This window comes from Mastacembelus armatus, chromosome 3, assembly GCF_900324485.2.
Source record: "Mastacembelus armatus chromosome 3, fMasArm1.2, whole genome shotgun sequence".
In the NCBI taxonomy this organism is placed as follows: domain Eukaryota; kingdom Metazoa; phylum Chordata; class Actinopteri; order Synbranchiformes; family Mastacembelidae; genus Mastacembelus; species Mastacembelus armatus.
The window spans coordinates 10,115,471-10,137,449 of NC_046635.1; the positions used below are offsets into that span (position 1 = coordinate 10,115,471).

The 21,979-nt window shown below is 40.8% G+C and overlaps 1 protein-coding gene across 1 annotated transcript; it reads right to left on the reverse strand.

Annotated features, from left to right (window-relative positions):
• Positions 1 to 3,592: 3,592 nt before the first annotated feature.
• trim66 (tripartite motif containing 66) lies at positions 3,593 to 21,333 on the reverse strand. Its single transcript, XM_026320112.1, has 18 exons — positions 21,079 to 21,333; positions 18,047 to 18,259; positions 16,986 to 17,199; positions 15,233 to 15,362; positions 14,790 to 14,906; positions 14,489 to 14,603; positions 14,069 to 14,215; positions 12,928 to 13,045; positions 11,804 to 12,606; positions 8,406 to 8,612; positions 7,892 to 8,021; positions 7,707 to 7,788; positions 7,434 to 7,617; positions 6,167 to 7,068; positions 5,954 to 6,077; positions 5,777 to 5,851; positions 5,323 to 5,475; positions 3,593 to 5,169 (listed from the first exon to the last, which is right to left on the reverse strand). Exons 2-18 carry the CDS (start codon positions 18,053 to 18,055, stop codon positions 4,933 to 4,935), a joined length of 3,747 nt encoding a protein of 1,248 aa, XP_026175897.1. The 5' UTR covers positions 18,056 to 18,259; positions 21,079 to 21,333; the 3' UTR covers positions 3,593 to 4,932.
• Between the last annotated feature and the right edge of the window lie 646 nt (positions 21,334 to 21,979).

Below are 21,979 nucleotides of genomic sequence, written 5' to 3' on the forward strand. Positions count from 1 at the left end.
TTTTCCAAATCTACAAAGACACAATGCAGCTCCTTCTGGCCTTCTCTGTACGTCTCCATCAGCATTCTAAAAGCAAATATTGCATCTGTGGTACTCTTTCTTGGCATGAAACCATACTGCTGCTCACAAATGCTCACTTCTGACCTCAGCCTAGCCTACACTACTCTTTCATATAACTTCATTGTGTGACTCATCATCTTTATTCCTCTGTAGTTTCCACAACTCTGCACATCTCCTTTGTTCTTAAAGATGGGCACCAGTGCACTTCTCCTCCATTCCTCAGGCATCCTCTCACTCTCCAAGATCTTAAGTAGCCCAGTCAAAAACTCTACTGCCACCTCTCCTAAACACTTCCATACCTCCACAGGTATGTCATCAGGACCAACTGCCTTTCCACTCTTCATCCTCTTCAACGCCTTCCTTACTTCATCCTTACTGATCTTTGCTACTTCCTGCTCCACAATAGTCACCTCTTCTACTCTGTGCTCTCTAACATTTTCCTCATTCATCAACTCTTCAAATTATTCCCTACATTTTTCCATCACACTTGTGGCACCTGTCAACACATTTCCATCCCTGTACTTGATCACTCTAACCTGCTGCACATCCTTCCCAATTCTGTCTCTCTGCCTCGCCAACCTGTACAAATCCACCTCTCCCTCCAAAGTGTCCAACCTATCATACAAATCCTCATGCGTCCATTGTTTGGCCTTTGCCACCTCTACCTTCACTTTACGCTCCATCTCCCTGTACTGTATCTCCCTGTACTGTAGGATGACTATCCTGCACACCACCATCCTATGCTGTCTGGCTACACTCTCCCCAGCCACTACTTTGCAGTCACTGATTTCTTTCAGGTTGAAATGTCTGCACAAGATGTAATCAACTTGGTGCTCCTGCCTCCACTCTTATATGTCACCCTATGCTCCTCCCTTTTCTGGAAAAATGTGTTCACTACAGCCATTTCCATCCTTTTTGCGAAGTCTACCACCATCTGTCCTTCTGCATTCCTGTCCTGCATACCAAACTTACCCATCACTTCCTCGTCACCTCTGTTTCCCTCTCTCACCACTCTCTCACCACTAGGGATACTCTTGATCATCTCATCCATCTCCCTCCAGAATTTCTCCTTCTCTTCTAACTCACATCCTACCTGTGGGGCATAACCACTGACAACATTCAACATCACACCTTCAACCTCCAGCTTCAGATTCATCACCCTATCTGACACTCTCTTCACCTCCAGAACATTCCTAGCAAAATCCTCTTCCATTCCTCTTTCCATCCACACCATGATAAAACAGCTTGAACCCTGCTCCTAATCTATAGGCCTTGTTACCGTTCCACCTGGTCTCCTGAACACACAAGATATCCACCTTTCTTCTCTCCATCATATCAGCCAACTCTCTAGTTTTCCCTGACAAAGTCCCCACTCTAAGTCCTACACTCCTGCCCTTCCTCTTCTCTCTTTGCCTACGAACACGCCTTCCTCCTCTCCTTCTTCGACCAACAGTAGTCCAATTTCCACTGGCACCCTGTAGGTCAACAGCACCAGTGGCGGTCGTTGTTAACCTGGGCCGTGACCAATCCGGTATGGAAGTCATATTTGTGATTCGCATGTTTGATTTGGCTTAGATTTTATGTCGGATACCCTTCCTGACACAACCCTTTGCATTTACCTGGACTTGGGACCGGCACATGAAGACACTGGATTGTGCCCCCTTGTGGTTGCATTAAATGTAAGCTGCTCACACTATCATTATTTAAAACACAACCGAGACATTTGAAAAGTCCCATCCATCCATTCATCCATCCATCCATAGTCCCTCCAGAGAAGTTAAACTACCAGTTTTCATTTACCATCATCAGTCAAGGGATTGGTATTCTAGTATTATGTTAGTTTTATGCTTCTGTTAGCATCTGTCTTGAACATAAACACATATAGCCTGAATTGCTCTTTCTACCACACATACTTTTCAGATGATTAGAAATATAATACAGTAAATAAGGTAATTATTTACAGGAAATGTAATAGCCAGTTTAGAAAGGATAGTCAGGATATTAGGACGTTGTTGTTGCGTACTATAATATGCAAGTGCATGTTAAAAATGTAACATGTCAGTTGACCTCAACAAGGCCCACAACTCTCAGCTTTCATTTTTCATTCAGTTCCCTTATAATATTTCAGTCTGTTATTTTTATATTTATTATGTATCTCATTATTATTATGTCTACTTTATTGGAGAATAACACATTTCAAGATGCCCCCTGACCAAAACAGTGTACATATAACACCTTTGACTTATTGCTATATGAGTTATTTGAAAAAGAAACACAGATGGAAATAAAAAAGGAAATGAGCAGGGCAATGCTAGTAACAACAGCATTTTATAATTGTTCCTAAATACACAATAAGAATTTTTACATCATATTAAAACATGAATGCTAAATTGCAACATGGATAGCCTCTGAAATAAGTGGGTTATCTTTGTTATTTCTGTCTTATTTTCGTTTAAAAACATTTTATCAAACGACCAGGGATTTTTCACTTGGAATGAATGTATTTAATAAAATAAGCCCTTTATCTATTTTGTAACTAATATAAAAAGATCTACGGTTAGACATACCAAATCCAATGTAAATTAGTTATTTGCTGTTGTGAACACTTAACATAAATTTAAGACACAATTGCATTCTTGTTTTACATGTACTGAAACATTCATGCAGTCTTCAAATCATTTGTCCACAATTTCTTGTGTGTGACGTGAGCCAGGAGCCAACATTGTCTCCTGGGTGCCTCAGGGGCAGACAGCAGGTGACATCATGTCTGTGTTTAAGAGTCCAGTGTGTTAAATCGCTTCTTCTCTCATGTTTCCCAGACAACTTAACTTACTATTATGAGTTATGTTCAAGATATTACAGTAGAGATGCCTGTTAACAGCTGTGTTCAGTTTAAAATTAGTTTCCCATTCTCCCAATCACTGTTATCTTCATTCACAGACAACATATTCTTAATTTTAGCATTAGATTAGTAGGAATATTTATTTGTTAACTGTTATTTGCTATATGTTTGTTTACTTAGTATTATATGAAAATAAGTTATGCATGCTACTCATGCCGTGTGTATAAACAGTTTGCTATGAAATATGAACAAATCTTCCTCTCCAGCTCTGTACAGTAATAAGTTCCAGTATAGGCTCCATTGCTTCACTCACCATCAAACAAAAACTGGATTTATTATCAATTTATTTCAGAGGAGGATATTGGCATGGGATATTTCAATAAGAATCATCTGAGTTTAATCAGTGCAAGCACAATTAAACTGCAAGGATGCTTTCATAGGGAGGCAAAAATCTTGTTTTATTCATGCCACACTCCCTCAAATCTGCAACATCCAAATCGAAACATCTGATGTAAATAAAAAGGTTTCTATGTTTATAGGGGTTGCTTTCAGGAAAATATCCCATATCTGTCTGCCAAAACTGTAAAACATGTATTAAGTTCTGCAATACGTTTTGAGTGCTGGTTGCTCATGGCAAATGCTGTAAATCTATCTATTGACAAAAAAAAAAAACAGGAAATTTTATTTTCTCTTGAATGCATTTAATTGATATTAATGTATGTGCATTAATTGACTGTTACAGTATAAAATTAAAAAAAAAAAAAACTTTTCTTTTGAAACATTAACAGGAGTTTATCAGTCCCCCTTTATACGTAAGGAAATGTTATATCTATTGATATCAAAGGATGTAACATTAAATATTCTGTATATGCATTAGTCTTGATGATGATCAAGTGATGCACACACAATTTGTGTGGTAAAATCTATCTTAAGCTGCAGGAAGCAAGTAGAGCATATTTAAAAACAGGAAATGTGCTACAACAGCAAGTATTGTAAGATTACATATTTCCTTTCTGCTACAAACAGCAAAGAACATCTTTATAATATGCAGTACTGAATGTTATCAATATCTTACACTCTTATTAAGCCTAAGATTAGATAATAGTATGGAATATGGAGTATAACATTTTGCAGAAGCACAGGTAAAACAGAAATGTTACATAATGTAACCTCAAACTTAATTTACTGTATGGTTAAATATAAAATTTAAATGCAATCGTTTGATCTGGATGTTAAAATCTCTAACAAAGAAAATTCTTATGCCCTGTTAAGCTCTTACACTGGGTATTGTGATCTCAGTCTCTCACATTCTGTATCACTCTAGTCGAAAAGACAGTGAATAGGATTTACTGCTGCTTTTCAAAGAAAGCTACTCAAACACATAATTATATCAAAATTCAAACCTATGATAATTGCCTGCAATCAAGTAGTAATTCAAATGACAAATATAGTAAAATAAAATTCTATACGGTTACACATGTATAAATATGTTAAGAATATGGTGAGTATTATTACCATATTTGTAGAACTAATATCAAAGTTTCAAAGAGCTATGAATAATCCTGGCCTATGTTTATCTAAAAAATAAGTACAGAAGACCACTATAGTTACCACAACATCCTCTTAGTACAATAAACCATGTAACAAAAGGTAAGGACTGTAAGATACAGTAAATAGCAAATACTTTCCTGTGCATCAGGGGAAATCATCAATAGCCAAAATATTTGATAAAATGACAATTACAGCATCATCTCATTACTATAACTTTATTTTAAGGATGCAGAAGTAGCTCAACAAACAAACTTTTTTATCTGTTTTCTGTTTCTGTAATGTACTTCACTGTAGTTGAAGTATGAGTCCAATATCTTCAGCTGCCATCGGATGGCAGCACTGCTGTATTACTGCAAACCCCAAACAGGGTTACTTTTCAGATTACAGAAAAACTGTTAATGCCCCACTAAATGAAAACTGTGTAATTACACACAAATATAGCATATTTGTGTCCATGTTTGCATTTCATTTAGCTCTAGTTAGAAGTGATGTCTCCTCGACTTGAGGGAGTGCCGTCTCTTCCGTTTCCTATGGCACTGCTCCCTTCTCTCTGGCCAAGGAAAACCACAGGCAGCAGTTCTGTAGGCCTCATCATACTCATCGCTGTCAGAGTCCACCTCAGCCGGAAGGAAAACTTTGTCTGGGAAAACGTCTTTCAGCTTGGAGGTGAAGAATGCTTCGAGGCTGCGGCCTGCTTGTGCCACCTCGGAGTCAGGCTGTGGTCAGAGACAGAAAGAAGGATTACATTCAGATTCCTGATAGTGAAGTACTGACTGACAGGGATTATATGAATAATTTAAACTGTGATTATGATATCAACTGTAGCTGTGAGACAAATTAGACATTAAATACACCCATACATAACTTACATAATTGAATTTTGCACAGTTGCGGAACATGAGATAGACATCAGCAACAAACTGATCCGGTGAGTTATAGTTTCGAGTATTCCTCTTATTGAGTTTGGCCCTTATCACAGACAGGTCCATTGGCCTCTTGATGATCTGGTAGTAATGGCGGGCCTGCATGAAAAATCCACCCAGTCATTTTAGTTCCCTCAGTAGTTCAGGCACAATACTGATAACTGCAATATGCAGCTGAAACACTTTCTGTGTAGACGTTCACACTGACTGCATTTTTTCCTTTAATAGCTGCACAGAATATGAACATAACTTTGATTATGTTTAAGCCTACTGATGTGCACAAATACAGCAGTATGCATGAGGAAAACTATTTATGTGTATTCCCATGAGTATAACGAAAGCTAGATATGATGTGTGTCTTTTCCTGTAACTGGATTGTAAGAAAGCGGTGTTCACTCACAAGTGGACTGACAGGCTCGTGGAAAGGAGAACTCAGGATGTTAGTGAGGATCAGAAGAGTCAGCCGCTCACATTTCTACAAACAGTTAAACCAGGCATAAAGGAAAATTGTTATAAATGCAGGAAAAGAAGATAGAAAACACCAATTCTTATTAATGCACTTGATGAAATGACCTACTCTCTGGTCACATGCAGACAGTCCATTTGCTGATGTGTGTTCTCCAGATGTTCTTTCATTTTCACAGTCATACTCAACCTCTGGCTGCACAACATGTCTGCACAGGCTGCACACCCAGTCACCTCTGAACAGGATAAGAAATGGTGTATAGTTAACAATAAAACATAAATAAATAAAATATAATGTTCAATCTAGAAATTCCAGGAAGCTTACAAGGGGAAGCTTAGTAGAGATGGGACATGGCAAGACAGATGAAACACTTTTGGACAGTGGTCGCAGCACAGCAGGTCCCCTCCAATCAGACACACAGCACAGAAGTCTTCACTATCCATCTCTGCACTGTCCTGCTCAGGCTGGACTTCCTCTGACCCCCTCTGATGCACAGGGTTTGCGATCAGAAGCTGCCTCTGACCAGGTCCAATATGAGACTCCTCTTCCAGGTCAGAGCGCAGCGGTTGTGGTTCATCAGTTGTCAGTTCAGGTTCAGATTCAACGTCTAGTTCCGACTCCACAGAGCCATTAGAGTCTGGAGGCTGATCGGATACAACTTCTGAATCAGTCTCAGCCTGAAAATTGGAATCATATCCTGGCTGGATGTCAGAATCTGTTTCAGCATTTCCTGATTCTGCATCAGCATCCAGGCCCTGGCCATCCTCTGATCCCGCTCCTGCGTCTGATTCTGGGTCTGCCTCGTATTCAAGACTTAGCTCCGAATCCCCTGCAATATCGGTTTCACTGCAGAGCCCTGTCTCTCCTGCAGCCACTGGCTTCTCCTCAACGGGATCTTCAGTCTCAAATGAAGACTCTGCATTTGGGTCAGAATCTGGAGATGCATATGAGCCTAGCTGTAGGTCTGGATCAGCCCCAGAGCCAAGTGCATGTTCTGAAGCTGACCTAGGATCAGAGTCAGAGTCCAGATTCAGTGCAGAGTAACTCTGTGGCACATATTTAGGTTCAGTGGAGGGCTGTAGGGATGCTTTATGAGAGCCGAGTCTCTCTCGGATGTCAGACTCACAGTTGCTTGAATGTCTGACTGACTGATCACAGATTTGTCGCTCTGAGTATGGTGCTGCTGTGAGTGAGAGGGTGGTCCTACTGGTCTCAGAGCATTTTCCCTATGTTTACAACCGAGAAGCAGGAGATGAGAGAAAACAACATTCATAAATTTGAGTGAACATAGTTGCCCCTTTCCTGTCTGTACAGCAGCTGTCAGCCTGGCTTAGCATAAAGACTGGAAACATCAATAAACAGCTAGGCTAGCTTTGTCCAAACTTAACAAAAACCATAATTTATTTATTTTTAATTTATTTTACCCAAGCAAAATCATAAGCATAAAACAATGACTATAACTATAACTTTTAATTTGAGAATGTTTTACAGTCTATGTCTGTGCAGATTCTCAGTCATCTGAGAGTCTAAGTGCTTTGATGTTTTTACTAGATCACCTTTCCCCTACGAAATGAAAAGAAACCAGACATACTTCAGGCCCTGCATCCTTCCAGGTTCTCTGCTGTGGGGGGGGTTGGGTCGTCTCTGTTGTGCTGGCAGGTAAAGGGTCACTCTGCCGTCGTCCATGTGGGGGGAGCTGAGACACCAGTATTTTCAGACGCTCTAAGCAAACCACTGGAACCCTGGGCCTTCCCGACTCCTGGACATCTCTGTTACTTTAGAGGCAAGTAGAGGAGAATGAATAAGCTATATCTTAGACTCATAATTTGTGTGCACAGATGATGACTTGACAGCTATTACACACCTGTTGGGGCCATTTCTTGATGCACTGTATTTCTCTTTGGCTTCATGAACAGTGTCTTCATTTACATAAGTAAAAGATTGCTCTAAAAAGAGAAACATAATGTACATGTATTCACAAAGTCTTTTGTTTCATTTGGAGGATATTAAAAAAAAAACATCATATGGTAGAATAATATTTTGCAGCACCTGGCTCTATCTTATAGGACAGAAGAAGAGAGCGGTGGTCTCTGGAGGGGTTCGCATCAGATGAGGTTTCCTTGTCCACACAAAGCACCCCATCTGAAGATCTCCTCTGTCTGGGATCCATACTGACATACTGGGGAAAAAAAACAGGCAACATGTAAACACAAACTTCAATGGCAGAGGAAAAGCAACCTTATTAGTCTATTTGAAATGTGTAAATTAACAGTTCATTGACAACTGAGCAACCCCATCTTCTGATAATGACTGTGTGTATGATGGAGTGTTCCAGTACAAGGTTGTGAAACAAATATCCTGCTCTAAGTTAGTTTTAGAGTAATAGATGCATTTTTGTGGAACTGTGTATGGCAGGAGAGCACAGCACAATTATTACTATTTCTTTGCACTGCCAAAGCCCACATGTGGAAAGCACAGATCTAAACTGTGATCACTTCTAGTCTATCTGACAGCAGAGCCTCAGTTCCTTCCCAAGTGTGATTATATTCTGATGCAGGGTTACCTTATTTGCAGCTCCTGCCTCTAGGCTGTGAGTGCATCCTGTGGGCCTTTCAGTGTAAGGGCTGGTGGATGGGGTTGCCAGTTCTGCCGGGATGCTCTGGGAGCGCCTCTTCCTCCTTGAGCACACTGAGCTAGGACTGAGCTTGCCGCTCTGCACATCTGATACACAGTCGCGGGTTGTCACTGACACCTCCAGGGATGTGGATCTCTGTCAGAAACAGAAAACATACCAAACTGAGCAGGGTTTCACATGCATCACATGCACAGATGCACCTGTTTGTGCCATTAACAACAGAAAGGAGAAAACAGAAGAGGGATGTGTGTTGTGGAAACAACATAGAGTGTCACATACACACACACACACACGCACACACACACACACACACACACACACGTATGCAGACATGCACAGGCACACACTTAATGAACAAAAACATCACTCAGAGCTTATTCTGGTTCAAATTCAAAGCATCTCAACAAACATGGAGACTGGCCCCAACAGCTGCATATATTACACTTATTGTACAGAGAATGAAAGGTTTGGTTACACCACCAATTATCATATGTAAATTCACCATCAGGGGTTTAGTGTGGCCCTTTGATTAAACCAGAACTGCAAATCGCTTACTACCACTCTCTCCCCCTCTCTTATATTAGAATTTAACTAATGCAAGTGTCCTCAAAAGCCCCTTTAAACGCCTCAGCTGTGTTTCCAGCTAATGTAAGCAGGAGGGTTGACAAATTATTTAACACCATTTTTTTTTAAAACACATCCCTCTTTCCTCTTTTTTCTTTTTCTAATGTACCATCATACATATTCAGACAAGGCTGACACCGAGCACGTGCTCCTAAGTATCATGCGATTAAAACACTTACCTGATCCATGCCCCTTGGGAGAGGTATGCAGGATTCAGACTGGTTAGGAAAAAAAAAAAAACTATAATCCTTCTCTGTGTAACTGTGGGGTGTGCAGGAATTTATCTTAAAGTGCAAACCAGAGCTAAAATCAAAATGGCAGCTCTCGCTATTCCCTTAGTGATTCATTAATGCCAGGTTAAGTACATAAATGACTGCGCCCAAGTGGTTTTTTGTCATTTTCAGATGCTGTGACTTGGAAGTGTGAAAACCTTTATGCTTGTAATCATGCATCTGGAGAATTTTTAAAGAGGTGATTATGTGTCTGCTCAAAATTCTGGCATCAAGTGTGATTATGATGAGCGGTGCTCGGTTGGATTTTAGGACACATTGCTATGAACACTCTGCTTTAATTGTCAGCGCACCTCTTTGTTCCCATCATCCTTTCTTTTTAAAAGCAGGAGCAGGATTGTGTTGCAGCATCTGTTATCGGGCTAGCTGTCAACTGTGCAAAGTGATCATAGTGGTGTTAAAATAGCTTTGCTTTTAGTTTCAGTCATCTAGGGATGTTAATTAAAACTTAATACTGCCTTGAGTCCATCACTCCTTCAAACTTCAAAATTTTAGAAATAAAACTCCTTCATTTACCTACCTGTTTCTGTTTCTTTGTACTTCAGTACAGTTGTGTAGTATACTCTGACTTTAATATATTTTAGAGAAAAATATTGTACTTTAACTCCACTACATTTATTTTAGAACTTTACTTATTAGTTACTTTTTGGAATCAGTTATATAAATAAAATATAGTGTAATCATAAACCTTTACTTATCGTCAGTAGGAAATTTTCAAGTTGCCCCACAATATGTAAGGTAACTCAAATTATCAGCATATATGTCAGTTAAAGGTTCAATGTGTTATTTTTAGAGCAATATATTAGCAGAAAATATGGGATATAGTAAATGTTGTCATTAGTGTGTAATCACTGGAAAATACCAACTGTTGCATTTTCTTAATCTTACAATGAGCCTTTTAAATCTACATAGGAAGCAGGTCCCCTTTCACAGAGGCAGCCATGTTATGCCACTATGTTTCTACAGTAGCCCAGAATGGGAAAATCATGTTTTGTTTTGAAGGTGATGGCCACTGTACCCTCCCTTGCATGCGGAAACAAGCAGGGTGGGGTGTGAAGTGTGCACACGAGGTTTCATTCTGCAATCTCATTCCCATTAGATGGCACTAAATGTTTAATAGCTACAACAATATACTTAAATTATATATACGTATGTGTTACACAATAGTGTTTATACTTTTAAGTAAAGTATTTCAGTACTTCACCATTGGTGGTTTTTGATTTGACTTAAATATCACTTCATGATACAACTGTTGAATTAAACTTTGTTGCCTTAGTCTTTTCTTCTTTGCATTTATCTGAGCAAGTGTTCGAACATCTGTGTTTTATAGGAAGTACACTTTGCTCTGACCAATACGTTGTGGTTTTTGAGAAGTGTATAAAAACAGCACAGCATGGTTTACCATGTCATGACTTGTGAGATGGGTTAGCAGTTTGTTTGAGCTAATAGAAACTCTGATGAACCACATGTGAAACGAAAAACTGAAGTCTGAGCTGCCCAAAATCCCACCAAAGGCCTTTCTATTTATTGCAACAGAGATGCTCATCAGAAGCAAACATGAAAACTTCACAAATACAGTTCACTGCTTGATTTACTTCATGAAACTATGAAGTTTGATTACAACCAAAACAACATTGTTGTCCTTGATTTAATGGGCAAAGCCTGAATAATGTTTGTGCAGGTCAAATACTTTTAGCTAGTACTTGCCACAACATCAATAAACTGGTGTGACATTAGCAGATCATCATCACATCAAACTTGTTACAGGCTTTATTTGCATACAATGATGGCCCCCATATAAAAGCAAATGGGTTTTGGTATGTAATACTCAGTCAGTCAGTCAGTCAGTCAGTCAGTCAGTCAGTCAGTCAGTCAGTCAGTCAGTCAGTCAGTCAGTCAGTCAGTCAGTCAGTCAGTCAGTCAGTCAGTCAGTCAGTCAGTCAGTCAGACACTGCTACTTACATTGAGCCAATCCCTGATAGAAATTTATGTAAAACTAGTATCAACTCTACTAGTTCAAACTGCTAATTTGAGTTACAAAACTCCCTATGCTTTTATGTCATTTGTGCTTGTACCATTAAAAAGTTACCACAAAGAAAAGTTACCACAAAGAAGCCTTGCATTGAGATGAACCCTGTGCTGGGATTACTGCTGTTTCCAATGTTAACAACTAACTTCAATAACTAAATTCAATTTTTGAGGCAGCAGGAACAAGAAATCGTTAAGTTGCTCAGACAACTGGGCAACTTTCTCTGCTGAAGAGAATTAAGTTAAACAATTAAAGGTGTCAAAACAGCTACTGGGTAGGATTTGTGATGATCTTGTTTTGTCAAGTGCTAGTTCTCACATGAAGAAATAAACACAGAACCTGAAATCTATTTTTGTTGTGCATGTGTTTACTTAATCTCTCACCTTGCCATCCCTGTGATCTCTGAGCCTCAGTGCAGGTGCGGTCCGCTGCTGCTCTTTTCTCAGCTCTGCTGCAGGAGGAACATGGAGCTGCTGAAGTTGCTGCTGTTTCACGGGACTCTTCTCCCTCCTGTTCTGCTGCTGCTCTTCATCCAGCTGCCCCCGAGTCTCCTCCACCCTGCGTCCCTTCTCCCAACTCTCATCAGTCATCACATTTCTGTCCACAGCTGTGCGGCCGAGCTCCCGTTGCAGAGCTGTGCTGGTCGACAGCGTCCCCTGACACTGGCCAGACCTGCTATGGTCTGCACTTAGCTGAGCCTGGCTGTCTGGAAGAACGTCTCTTTGGTGTTGGTGGTAAGAGAGATAAGATTTTGACATAGATTGGGGTTGAGAATCAGCAGCTTGTGGCTGTGACGTAGATCCTTGACTGTAGTTGAGCTGCATGGGTGCTACGACTGGGACAGGTGATGCAGGTGGAGGACACTGTGCGGAGCTCTCTGTGTCCCAGCACTTCTGGAGTTGTTGGTTCTGATGGAGGGAGGCAGAGATAAGGGCAGGCTGAACACAGCTGGAGTTACAAAGTGTGGCTTCCAGCTGACTTTTGTCCAGACTGTGCAGATCTGGCTGAGCGGGAATGCCATGCAGACAACACATCTGCGGCTCACAGCAGGCCTGGTACCCACATCCTGGCTCTCGTCCTCTGTGGAACACAGGCGGCAGACAGGTGATGGACTGAGGTCCCATAATACTGGAGCAGGCCAAACCCTGAGGATAAGTGCAGCTTCCCCCCTCAACAGTCAGCTGACCTGCAGAACATCAATCACATGTCATATATCATGAATAAAAAAATAATATGGATTATAATAAAATAAAAGTACATTTTAAAGTACTTTGTTTTGTGTGTAATTAAAGTTCTAAGAATAAGTAGGTAGCCAATGTTCAACACATTGTAAACAACCTGAAAAACATTTTTAAAACATTTCAAAAACTTTTAAGAAAACTTAAAAATTTACTTTCATTTAACTTTTTTATTCATATTTTTATTAAGAGGCTTATTTACATGTTAATTTACATTTTTATAAAGTACGGTAATAATAGTCAGTTTGATTCAGTAGCATTCATTTTACCTAAAGAGGAAATCTGCTTTGTCCAGTAACTAGCATCCCAGTTGAATTTGATCTTCAATGGACTCCAAGAGACCGAGTGGAGTGCTGGCTCAAGTAGTTGCTGCATCTGGAGTGAAATCTGCAGCAACAATATGAAAACATGTAAGAAAAACAGAAATGTGTCTTCGCTGACCTCCATTGTAAAATTGCACACATTAAACGTGTGCTCAAAAGACACCACTACACAGCAATGAAAGGACAGTAGTTCTGAACTTTCTTTGAAACTCAAGCTGCTGGAAATCAGATGTCTATAACAATTACCTCACAGTACTGCACTTTACTAGAGCATGTCTGAAAATGCTTCAGTAAAATGTTTAGAACTGCACTAAACTAACCAAAGGGTCAATAACCACACAAAGACAGAAAAATGCCTTGGCCAAAGTATTCTGAGCACAGAATGCAATGCGTTTTAAAGCTTTTGACTTTATTTAATAGTCACCAAAGAGACAAACAACATGGTGAGAAAAAGGGGAGGACATGAGACACACTGATTCTTCTACCAGGAACTGAAACACTGGCAGTTATGTGGTTTGCACCTGAAGCACTGGGTCAACCCAGCCCCCATTGTGCTAAACATTTTAGCAGCATCAGTGGATATATGTTTAGGTTAAAAAGAGGATACAAGTAGTGTACTATAGTATATCTATAAAGGCATCAAAAGAGACCAATTTAAATATAACGGTCAAAACAGATGCAAAGGAAAGAAGATATTCTGACTTTTTGTGCTTCGTATGAGTTAAGCTCCAACAACACTGGATCCTACACATTTTATTGTGCCATTTGTCTTTTTTCAAACCCTCCCTGCCTGCTAAGTGTCTGCATCTTCCAAACTCACAGGCTTTCTGTTTAAAATGACTAGTTTCCTTTGCCAAACTGAAATAAAAGCAGCCATGTAACCTCAGTATTTTTTCAGGCTTAGGGTAACTCCAGAAACACAGGGGACGGAGGTGCTGTGGTGAAGTGGTGTAAATGTCAGAGAGTTAATGTTTTCGAAGAAGATACAAAGAAACATTAAACTTATTTTACTTCCTCATAGGAGTGTGTGTGGACGTGTTTGTTGCAAGAAGGCATTGTATGACTTTTGACTGTCCTGTCATCGTACCAGAGCCCTGCTGAAGAGCACCGGGCTTCTGCAGTGATGGGTCGTAGCCCAGGTGATGAACTTCTGAACATGGTCCAGCTGGCCACATACATCTATTGCCCCCTGCAGCTGGTCCTCCAGACGCTGCTGGAAGTCCTCCGAGATTTTCTGTGAAGACACCCATGCATATATGTGTAACTACTGGCACACAGAGAGAACCCTGGCTGGACTGTGGGCTAAATAAATGACTTTTTTTTTTTTTTTTTTTCTTTTTTTGACAAATGCACCTCCTGAGGTGTTGGCTTAAGCAGCTTTGACAGATTATTTTGGGCTCTTGTTTGCTGGCTTTCAAGACTGATTACATCAGTTACAGAATCCTTGCGTGGAGATTCATGGCCAGTTGAATGATAAGAAGAAAAGAAAGCAAGAGAAAGCAATTACCTCCAGTTGCTCTATTAATAGGTTTGCTCGTTTGTTAAGCTCGTTCATCATAATCATCTTTGCCATTTTAATCTGGTTCTCTGCCTTCCTGTGTGCAATCTTTACTCCACGAAGTCTACGAAGACAAAAGAGAAAATAAATCTCTCAGTCCTGGCAGAAAAATCCCAAAAGCAGAAGAAGAAAGCAGACGTTAATTTATGCATTAGCCAGTTATATTTCATGCTGTTAAATTTTTGACCATTTGTGGCAGAGGTTTTAGACCTGGAATTGTGATCGTGACTCTGCGTAAGTCTAAACCAACCTGTCCTCGATCTGTTTAGCACTGTTCTCCACTGCAGACCTCCTCTCTTCCACCTGCAACATCAGTCTCTCAAATAGCCACTGCTGATCCTGCAGGGCCTTCCCAATCTGCACCACCCTGAACACATGAGACATCACAGCATCCATCAGACAGAAAGTTCACTAATTTATTCTGTGGGAGGGCAGAACACCAGAATTAAATTTGTTTCCCTAGGGGACAAGACATTATGCAGGTGACCTTAGAGGCAGCTACTGTACTGTAACATCACAGAAAACAAAAGCGTATGAATACGTAATGAGTATTAGGCAGTCCAAGGGTACTATATGCAGATGCAGTTGATAAAAGTGACAGGGCAGTTAAAGAGCGCTGTTGCTAAGAGAAGCTTTTAACCTGTGGTTAGCCCCTCTCTGCAGTGTCCTTGTGCTGTGTATCTGAGGACTGACCTGTGGGTTTTGTGGGACGACAGGTGACAGCTGCTGCAGCACAGAAGGTCACATGACTCACAAAACAGCTCCAAGGGCTCCTGTCTGTGAGAGTGGCACATGAGGAGGGAACAAGGATACGACCCCTGGCCTAAAAGACAGACAGAGAGGGGGAGGTGGAAGAGGGGAGAGGGGATGGGGCATTAGCAACACTCAGAACTAGAGGCAGACCAGCAGTGTGCAGCATTAAAGAAAAAGCTGAGAAAGTACTTGAAGATAAACGTAGCACTCCACAGTACTCCATCACACCTTAAAGTTATCAAATGATCAGACAAGCAACTAACTATTGATATCAAGGAAGTAAATTATATTTGTTTAGTGACTGTACTGATTTTCTTCTGATGATTGATTGGTGGTTTGAATGTAAAAACAACAGCTGGTGCTTTATGAGGGGCTACTGTAAATCTTATACTGGACTGTATTTAAGCTGGGCTCAAAATAAGAGTGCCAAAAAACAGTTTTTATACCTTTGTGTGGATTGTATAAAGTTATAGCATGATAATTTGCTATGAACAACAAGTGATGAACAATACTGAACTGTTCATTTTAACACCTAGTCCCATTCTGGGTGTTCTTTTCCTATAAATTGAAACACAGACAATTTTTATCATTACACAATGATACATTACAATGATATTGGGATGATATTGGGCAAAGAAATTCCAACATCTACTGCACTATTAGACGTTGTTGGACAGATTGTTTTGAAGATGCAGACACACGCTTTTTTAAAAAATTACCACAGTGAGTGAAAGATGAAACTCTAAGCCTTTAGCTTTTACATGTTTACATTCGGGTAACATGTCACAGTACTAGTGTTCTGCACAACATGTACATAAGTGTTATTGTGCCACAGGTGGGACAGTTGGTGATTAAAAATAAAATGCAAAATTAAATTCAGCCTCTCTGTACAGATACAAAAATGACTGAACTGACAGAAACTGGCTTCCAGTTGAGTTTGCTATGCTAAACAGGGTTAGGTGATAAAGACGTCAGTGAACAGTATGTCACCGTTGTCCAACAGGCTTACATACTAATGCACATACTTATAAATATCTCTTCTGCATTTCAAAGTAGGTTGCTGTAAAAACCGCTGGCCCACAGAATTTCTAATAGTAGGTGGATAAGGCTAATGAATGCAGCCCTACTGCTCTCTGCTGGCCAGCCCCACTCAGCGAACCACCACCTGCGTGCACATCACCACACATCTCTGGGGTAGAGAGCTGAACATCACCCTGTTTGCATCACTGACCACATCCTGTCTTGACAGCAATCACACAGCCTTTCTCACAAGTACACATACCAAAAAGTGACACCCAAATATCACACAGAAGGTGCCTTGAATCTACTTATTATCATAAGACAACTTGTGCAATGCAGACCTGCAAAAGCAGCTGGCAGCACAGCTGCCAGGCATACTTGAGGGTCTTTAAATAGCAACACACTAATATTAGCAAATATTAATCCATGCGAGCACTTCAGAATCTGGGCCACATTTAAAAAAGAGGTATAATAAAACACAGGGATCTCCAGGAACTAATATCAGCTCTCGCCAGTGTCAAGTATTAGTCATTAAAATAATTCATACTGAAACATGGTTAACAAAAAAACAGTGCATCAGAGGGAAAACAAGGAAGCCCAAACTTTCAGATGACAAAGAGAGTGACAGACTGTATAGCCCCATAGATAATCTGTAAATATGTAAATATCCTGCCTTGTCCAGTTGGTGGCAGGGAGCTGGAGCCTCTCTGGTGCAGGTCAAGACACTGGGTGGCACTAGGCCTCGGTTGTTGGTGCAGGTCTATGTACACAGTAGTGGCAGAAGATCTCTGATGCTGATGCACATCTGTGCACTGGTAACACAACCACTTGTTGCACAGTGTACACAGACTCTGTGCAAGTGTTGGCTCTGGGCACTCAGAGCAGCTCTGGAAGAAACACAAAAAACCCTTATATATATTTAAGACACACTCCCTCTTAGACACACACACACACACACATACATACACACACACACAGCAATGTGATAAAAAGATGAGTTGGCATATGTCAAGAATATTTGTGTTGCTACATTACCTTGGGCTAAATTACACTTCACATTGTTGTTTGTTCTCACGCTCAAAAAAAAGCCTCACTTTACGAAGAACATAACTGAGCTCCTCATGACGATTAATCTAAACCTGTGACGCCCTCTCATTTATAATCATTTAACTGCTTTTCTAACAGAGAGCATTTAAACCTTATGGTTTATGCAAACATATAAAATGAAAGACATAACATCATTTTGGCAGTTTTATTTTTAAAAAACATGACTGACCTCCTTAGTCCCTTCTTTCCATCTGATATTGTTTCAGATGTAAACAAATAAAAAAGCACAAACGCTGCCGACAAAAATCTAGTAAGATAATGTGCAGTGCAGCTAAGTAATACTTCATTGTCCCTGTGGGGACAACCGTTCCTCTACTGTTGATTATTCCTACCAATTTAGGAGCAGTGAAAAGCACCTTGGGACCAGACCTACTTCTAAAACCCTGTGAAGGGTATTCCAAAAAAATGTAACGTCTTCGTTGTAACACAAACATAGGAAGCATGCCAACTTTACACAATGAGACTCCAAATTGCCCTAAAGGGGTTCAGTCACAAGATGAGTGGTGCAAACTCAGAAACTGCTGCACAAACCAGAAACACTCTCCCGATAAATAAGGTCCCTACCGGTGTCAGAAAAAAGGGAAGTTCAGATCAAAAAAGGAAACAATGATGTTAGAAAGCGCTTACCTTCTCCATTTTAATGCTTTGAGAGTGGAGCTGTTGCCTTCTCAGCGGGAGGGAGAGGAGAGCAGAGCGAGCAGCCTGACGCCTCAGCAGCAGAGACTCTACCTGAGGCAGGAAGCAGTGCGCACCGAGAGGTGGCCCCAGAGGAGACAGTTTACATGACAGCCTCACTGTGCTCTCTCCTCCCCCAGTTCATCCATGTGTAGGACCCTCTCACTGCAGCAGAGGAGAGGAGTGTCATGTTCAAATTCATCCTCTGCTCACTGGTGCAGCCACCAAAAAAAGAGGTAAGATCTAATCCTTTTTCTTAAATAAGCCTGTGCATAATAATTGGGAATTAGGGAGATAAGATAATTATTTTTTTGTAGGGCAAAATATCCCCGGGAGCCCTTTCCAAAATGGAGGAAGAAAGACCAAGTGACCTACAATGAGGAAAGAGGGAGAAAATTGTAATGTAAGCAACTTCTAGTTCTTTGGAGCGGCAGAGTGAGGCAGACTTAGGTGACGTTAGGTGCAGCTTGTGTCGGCCTATGTCGGGCTGGGCTACTATGTACCGCATGTGGCCTTCTTCCCTTTGTCAGCACAGTGAGGGGACAGGTCCCACTGGAGCTACACACTAACGTAACACACCAAAACCGGGTCAGGCTCTGATAAGCTCCAGATGGGACTAAGTTGCTCATCTGCAGTTCCCTCTAACACTGAGAAATAAAAAAAAAAAAAAACCATATTAAAGAAAATGAACACAGAGAAATAATCTATGTGACAGATACAGGAGACACAGTGTGACAATACAGACAGTATATCTGTAAAAGAAACCGTTGCATGATAACGTGAAAGTTAAACAGGGATCTGGGAAACAGGGTCCTGCTAAAACCAATCGAAACTTCAAACACACACTCGCTCATAAATATAACCCAGAACGAAACCACGGTGACATCTAGAGCTGTGAACATGTCTGCCTAACAACAACCCCTGCAGCCTGACCTACAAATCTGACAACTTCCTCATCCTTGGGTGCTTTAGTGGGGCGCTCAGAGCGATCCCATTCCCTACTGTGCACTCAAAGACCCAATTTGAAACACAATTAGTCAGTCATAGTACACCCTGCCTCTCATTCACTCAGCTCCGTAGCATTGTCAAACTGTGCACTTGTTTTTACTGCTCTTTCACAGCAATTGTCTTTAAACCTCCCGCCAGCTTCCCTGCCCTGCTAAACAATGCCAGCACTAGATTCACATGCCATCTCAAGAGATGTCACAATAATAGAAACCCTGCGCAGTGATCCTTCCCTTGAAAGCACACCTCATGTGACATCTATTAACATCAAGGTGATGAGATCACAGATTATCTTCAACCACTCTAAAGTTAGTATGCCATGTTGCCATGTCTCTCCTCAAGCGACTGTTCTTATGAGATATTTGCCCCGCATTGTTTATCTTCTCATCATGGGGTGTTTGAACTGCTACTGCTAATAGCATCTCACCATGTGCCTCCTGTCAACAGTCTTAAAAAAAAAACAAAAAAAAAAAAACAATCCAGCAGTTTTACTTTCTGTTTCCTGCACCGCTGTACACTAATACAAGAATAACTCTCAACATTTTCTATTACATCTGTTTTTAAAAGTTCTTATGGTTGACTAAGGAACCAGAAATTGCCTGTGTACAGTATTTCCAGTATGATGTTACACATGAGAACACATGTTAACGAGAACAGCGTGGACTGTAAATTGAAAACAATATGAGGTCAAACGGATCCATTAAGCTGCAGAGCTGGGTACATTTTCTGTATGGCACCATCACTATGATATATGACATGACATGTAGTTGTTTAATTCAACAATAACATAAAATTTGACTGATTAACCTCTGCATGTCATTTAAAGTAGTACATGCTAAACTATTGGATCTAGTGTTTATCTCACTTTTATGTAAACAACATCTAAATTCAAATCTAAAATACTTGTTGCAATGTGTTCGGCAGATTGTCATGTGCCATATGCAGAAAAAACTTGGTTGAAAGGTGCGAGCGAGGGCATGAGAACAATGAGGGCATGTCTTCCACAGTGTCTGAAGATTCCTGAGTTGTTCTCATTGTCTAATTATGGTGGGCTTCAAATATGGATTCTGACAGGTCTTAGAATAACTGTCTTTAGTGTTCAGCAAAAATCTTTCTTTAAATGAAATCTAATTTAGGGACTGAGCATTTAAGCCATGAGAAACAGATCTCAAATCTGTCATTTTTGTTTTTATTGACCCAATTCACAAAAAATCATTGATGTAGGCACTGAAAAACATTCCCCAAAGATTTAATACAAACAAAAAGACTTTGCCCTACATAATATTTGCTGCGTTTTAGACAGTTTATGGTGATAAAACCACCCACTGAAGTTATAGTTTTTTCTATGGTGTTTATCTATGGCTTTGTACTTCATGTACTAACTACCAACTATGAGGAGACCGCATTATTTCGATGCTCTGTATTTAGAATTAAGCTGTGGGACTTTGGGGAATTGCAGTGCATCTTCCTTCTGGCATGCAGCGCGTTTGTCAACCTGTTCCATCTGTTGATAAATGTGTCAGTGTTCACAGCCTGACAACAGCCAGCCATGTCAGTCAAACTGCAGAGGAGCTGCCCCCGCATCCACAGCCTGCCTCTGCATTAGCCGCCTCACCTCCGGCGCACCGCGGAGCGTGATGTTATTTTTTATAAAGTGCGCATGAGATTACGCCCCTGTCATGGCATCACGATGCAGCACGACACAACGCAACACGAGTGCAGCCCGCGAACGCAAACTCACATCACGGATAGTTTGACGCACAGAGCAGCAGAAACTGTGTCCGCGCGTCAGTTCGTCGCGCTCGCGAAGCGCACGGCTCTCATGCAAAACATCCGATCAGTTCAACATCAGCGAGTGAGAGGATGCGAGTCTGTTTCCAGAGATCAGACTGCCGAGCAACTCAACTCCTGTCGGCCTGTCAGTCATGTCAGGAGCGCTGCAGTCTGCGTCTGCCCCAAGCCTCTCTTTTCTTTATTACCTTGACCCCCGTCTCTCCGACTGTCGAGCCCCTTTTCGGATGTCGCTCTTTGGCCCGGCCAAAAATTTTTGGAGATACCAAGTCTCGCAGGTTAACGTGAGATTTTATAGCCGCTCTCATCTAATGCGTCCGACGTCTCTCAAAGCGGCAGTGTGACATTTAGTCAGAGCGGATTATTTTTAGAAAAGTTGTAGAGGATGGAAGCGGTAACATCAATGCTGCTGTTAATCTTTATGTAGATATATCTTTACATACGAATATCAATGCAAAAAGTCTGCTTTTTTTTTTAAGTAGTAAGTGATCAAAAGTATTTATGCAGCAGAATGGTCCCTGGTTTGTTATTATATATTATATTTGGACAGTTGCATTTAAACAACATTTAATATGTGGAGGCTAAACTGAGCCTACAGTATAAAGTATCCTGAGCATAGTAGCTGAGTAAACTGCTGCTGCCTGTCTGCAATCAAATCACTCATGGGCATCCACTGCTACAGCTCACTCCTATTCACACTTCAAAGTTTTCTATCCAGCAGCATGTGCACTATGTCCAAACTGCTCACTCGTCTCCTTCGTGGTGTTAAACTATTTATGCATTAACCTGCAATAAGTATGTGACAGTGTGGCAGGTGGTCCACCACCACATGTGCTGTACAACTACTGAGTAATGCATTTACCTTTGGTATCTATGTAACATGAGAAGCAACAACCATCAGATGAATCTAGTGGGCTAAAAGTACTATATTAAATGAAACTGTGTTTGAAAGTATGGCTTTAAAATAGAGGCAGGCTGAAGTGTAACTACCTTGAAACAACAAGATTAACATTTGTTTAGTAGTTTTGTACTCTGTTAAGTCAATGGATGTACTAGACTGTAAAACTGTAGTTACTTGAATTAAAATGC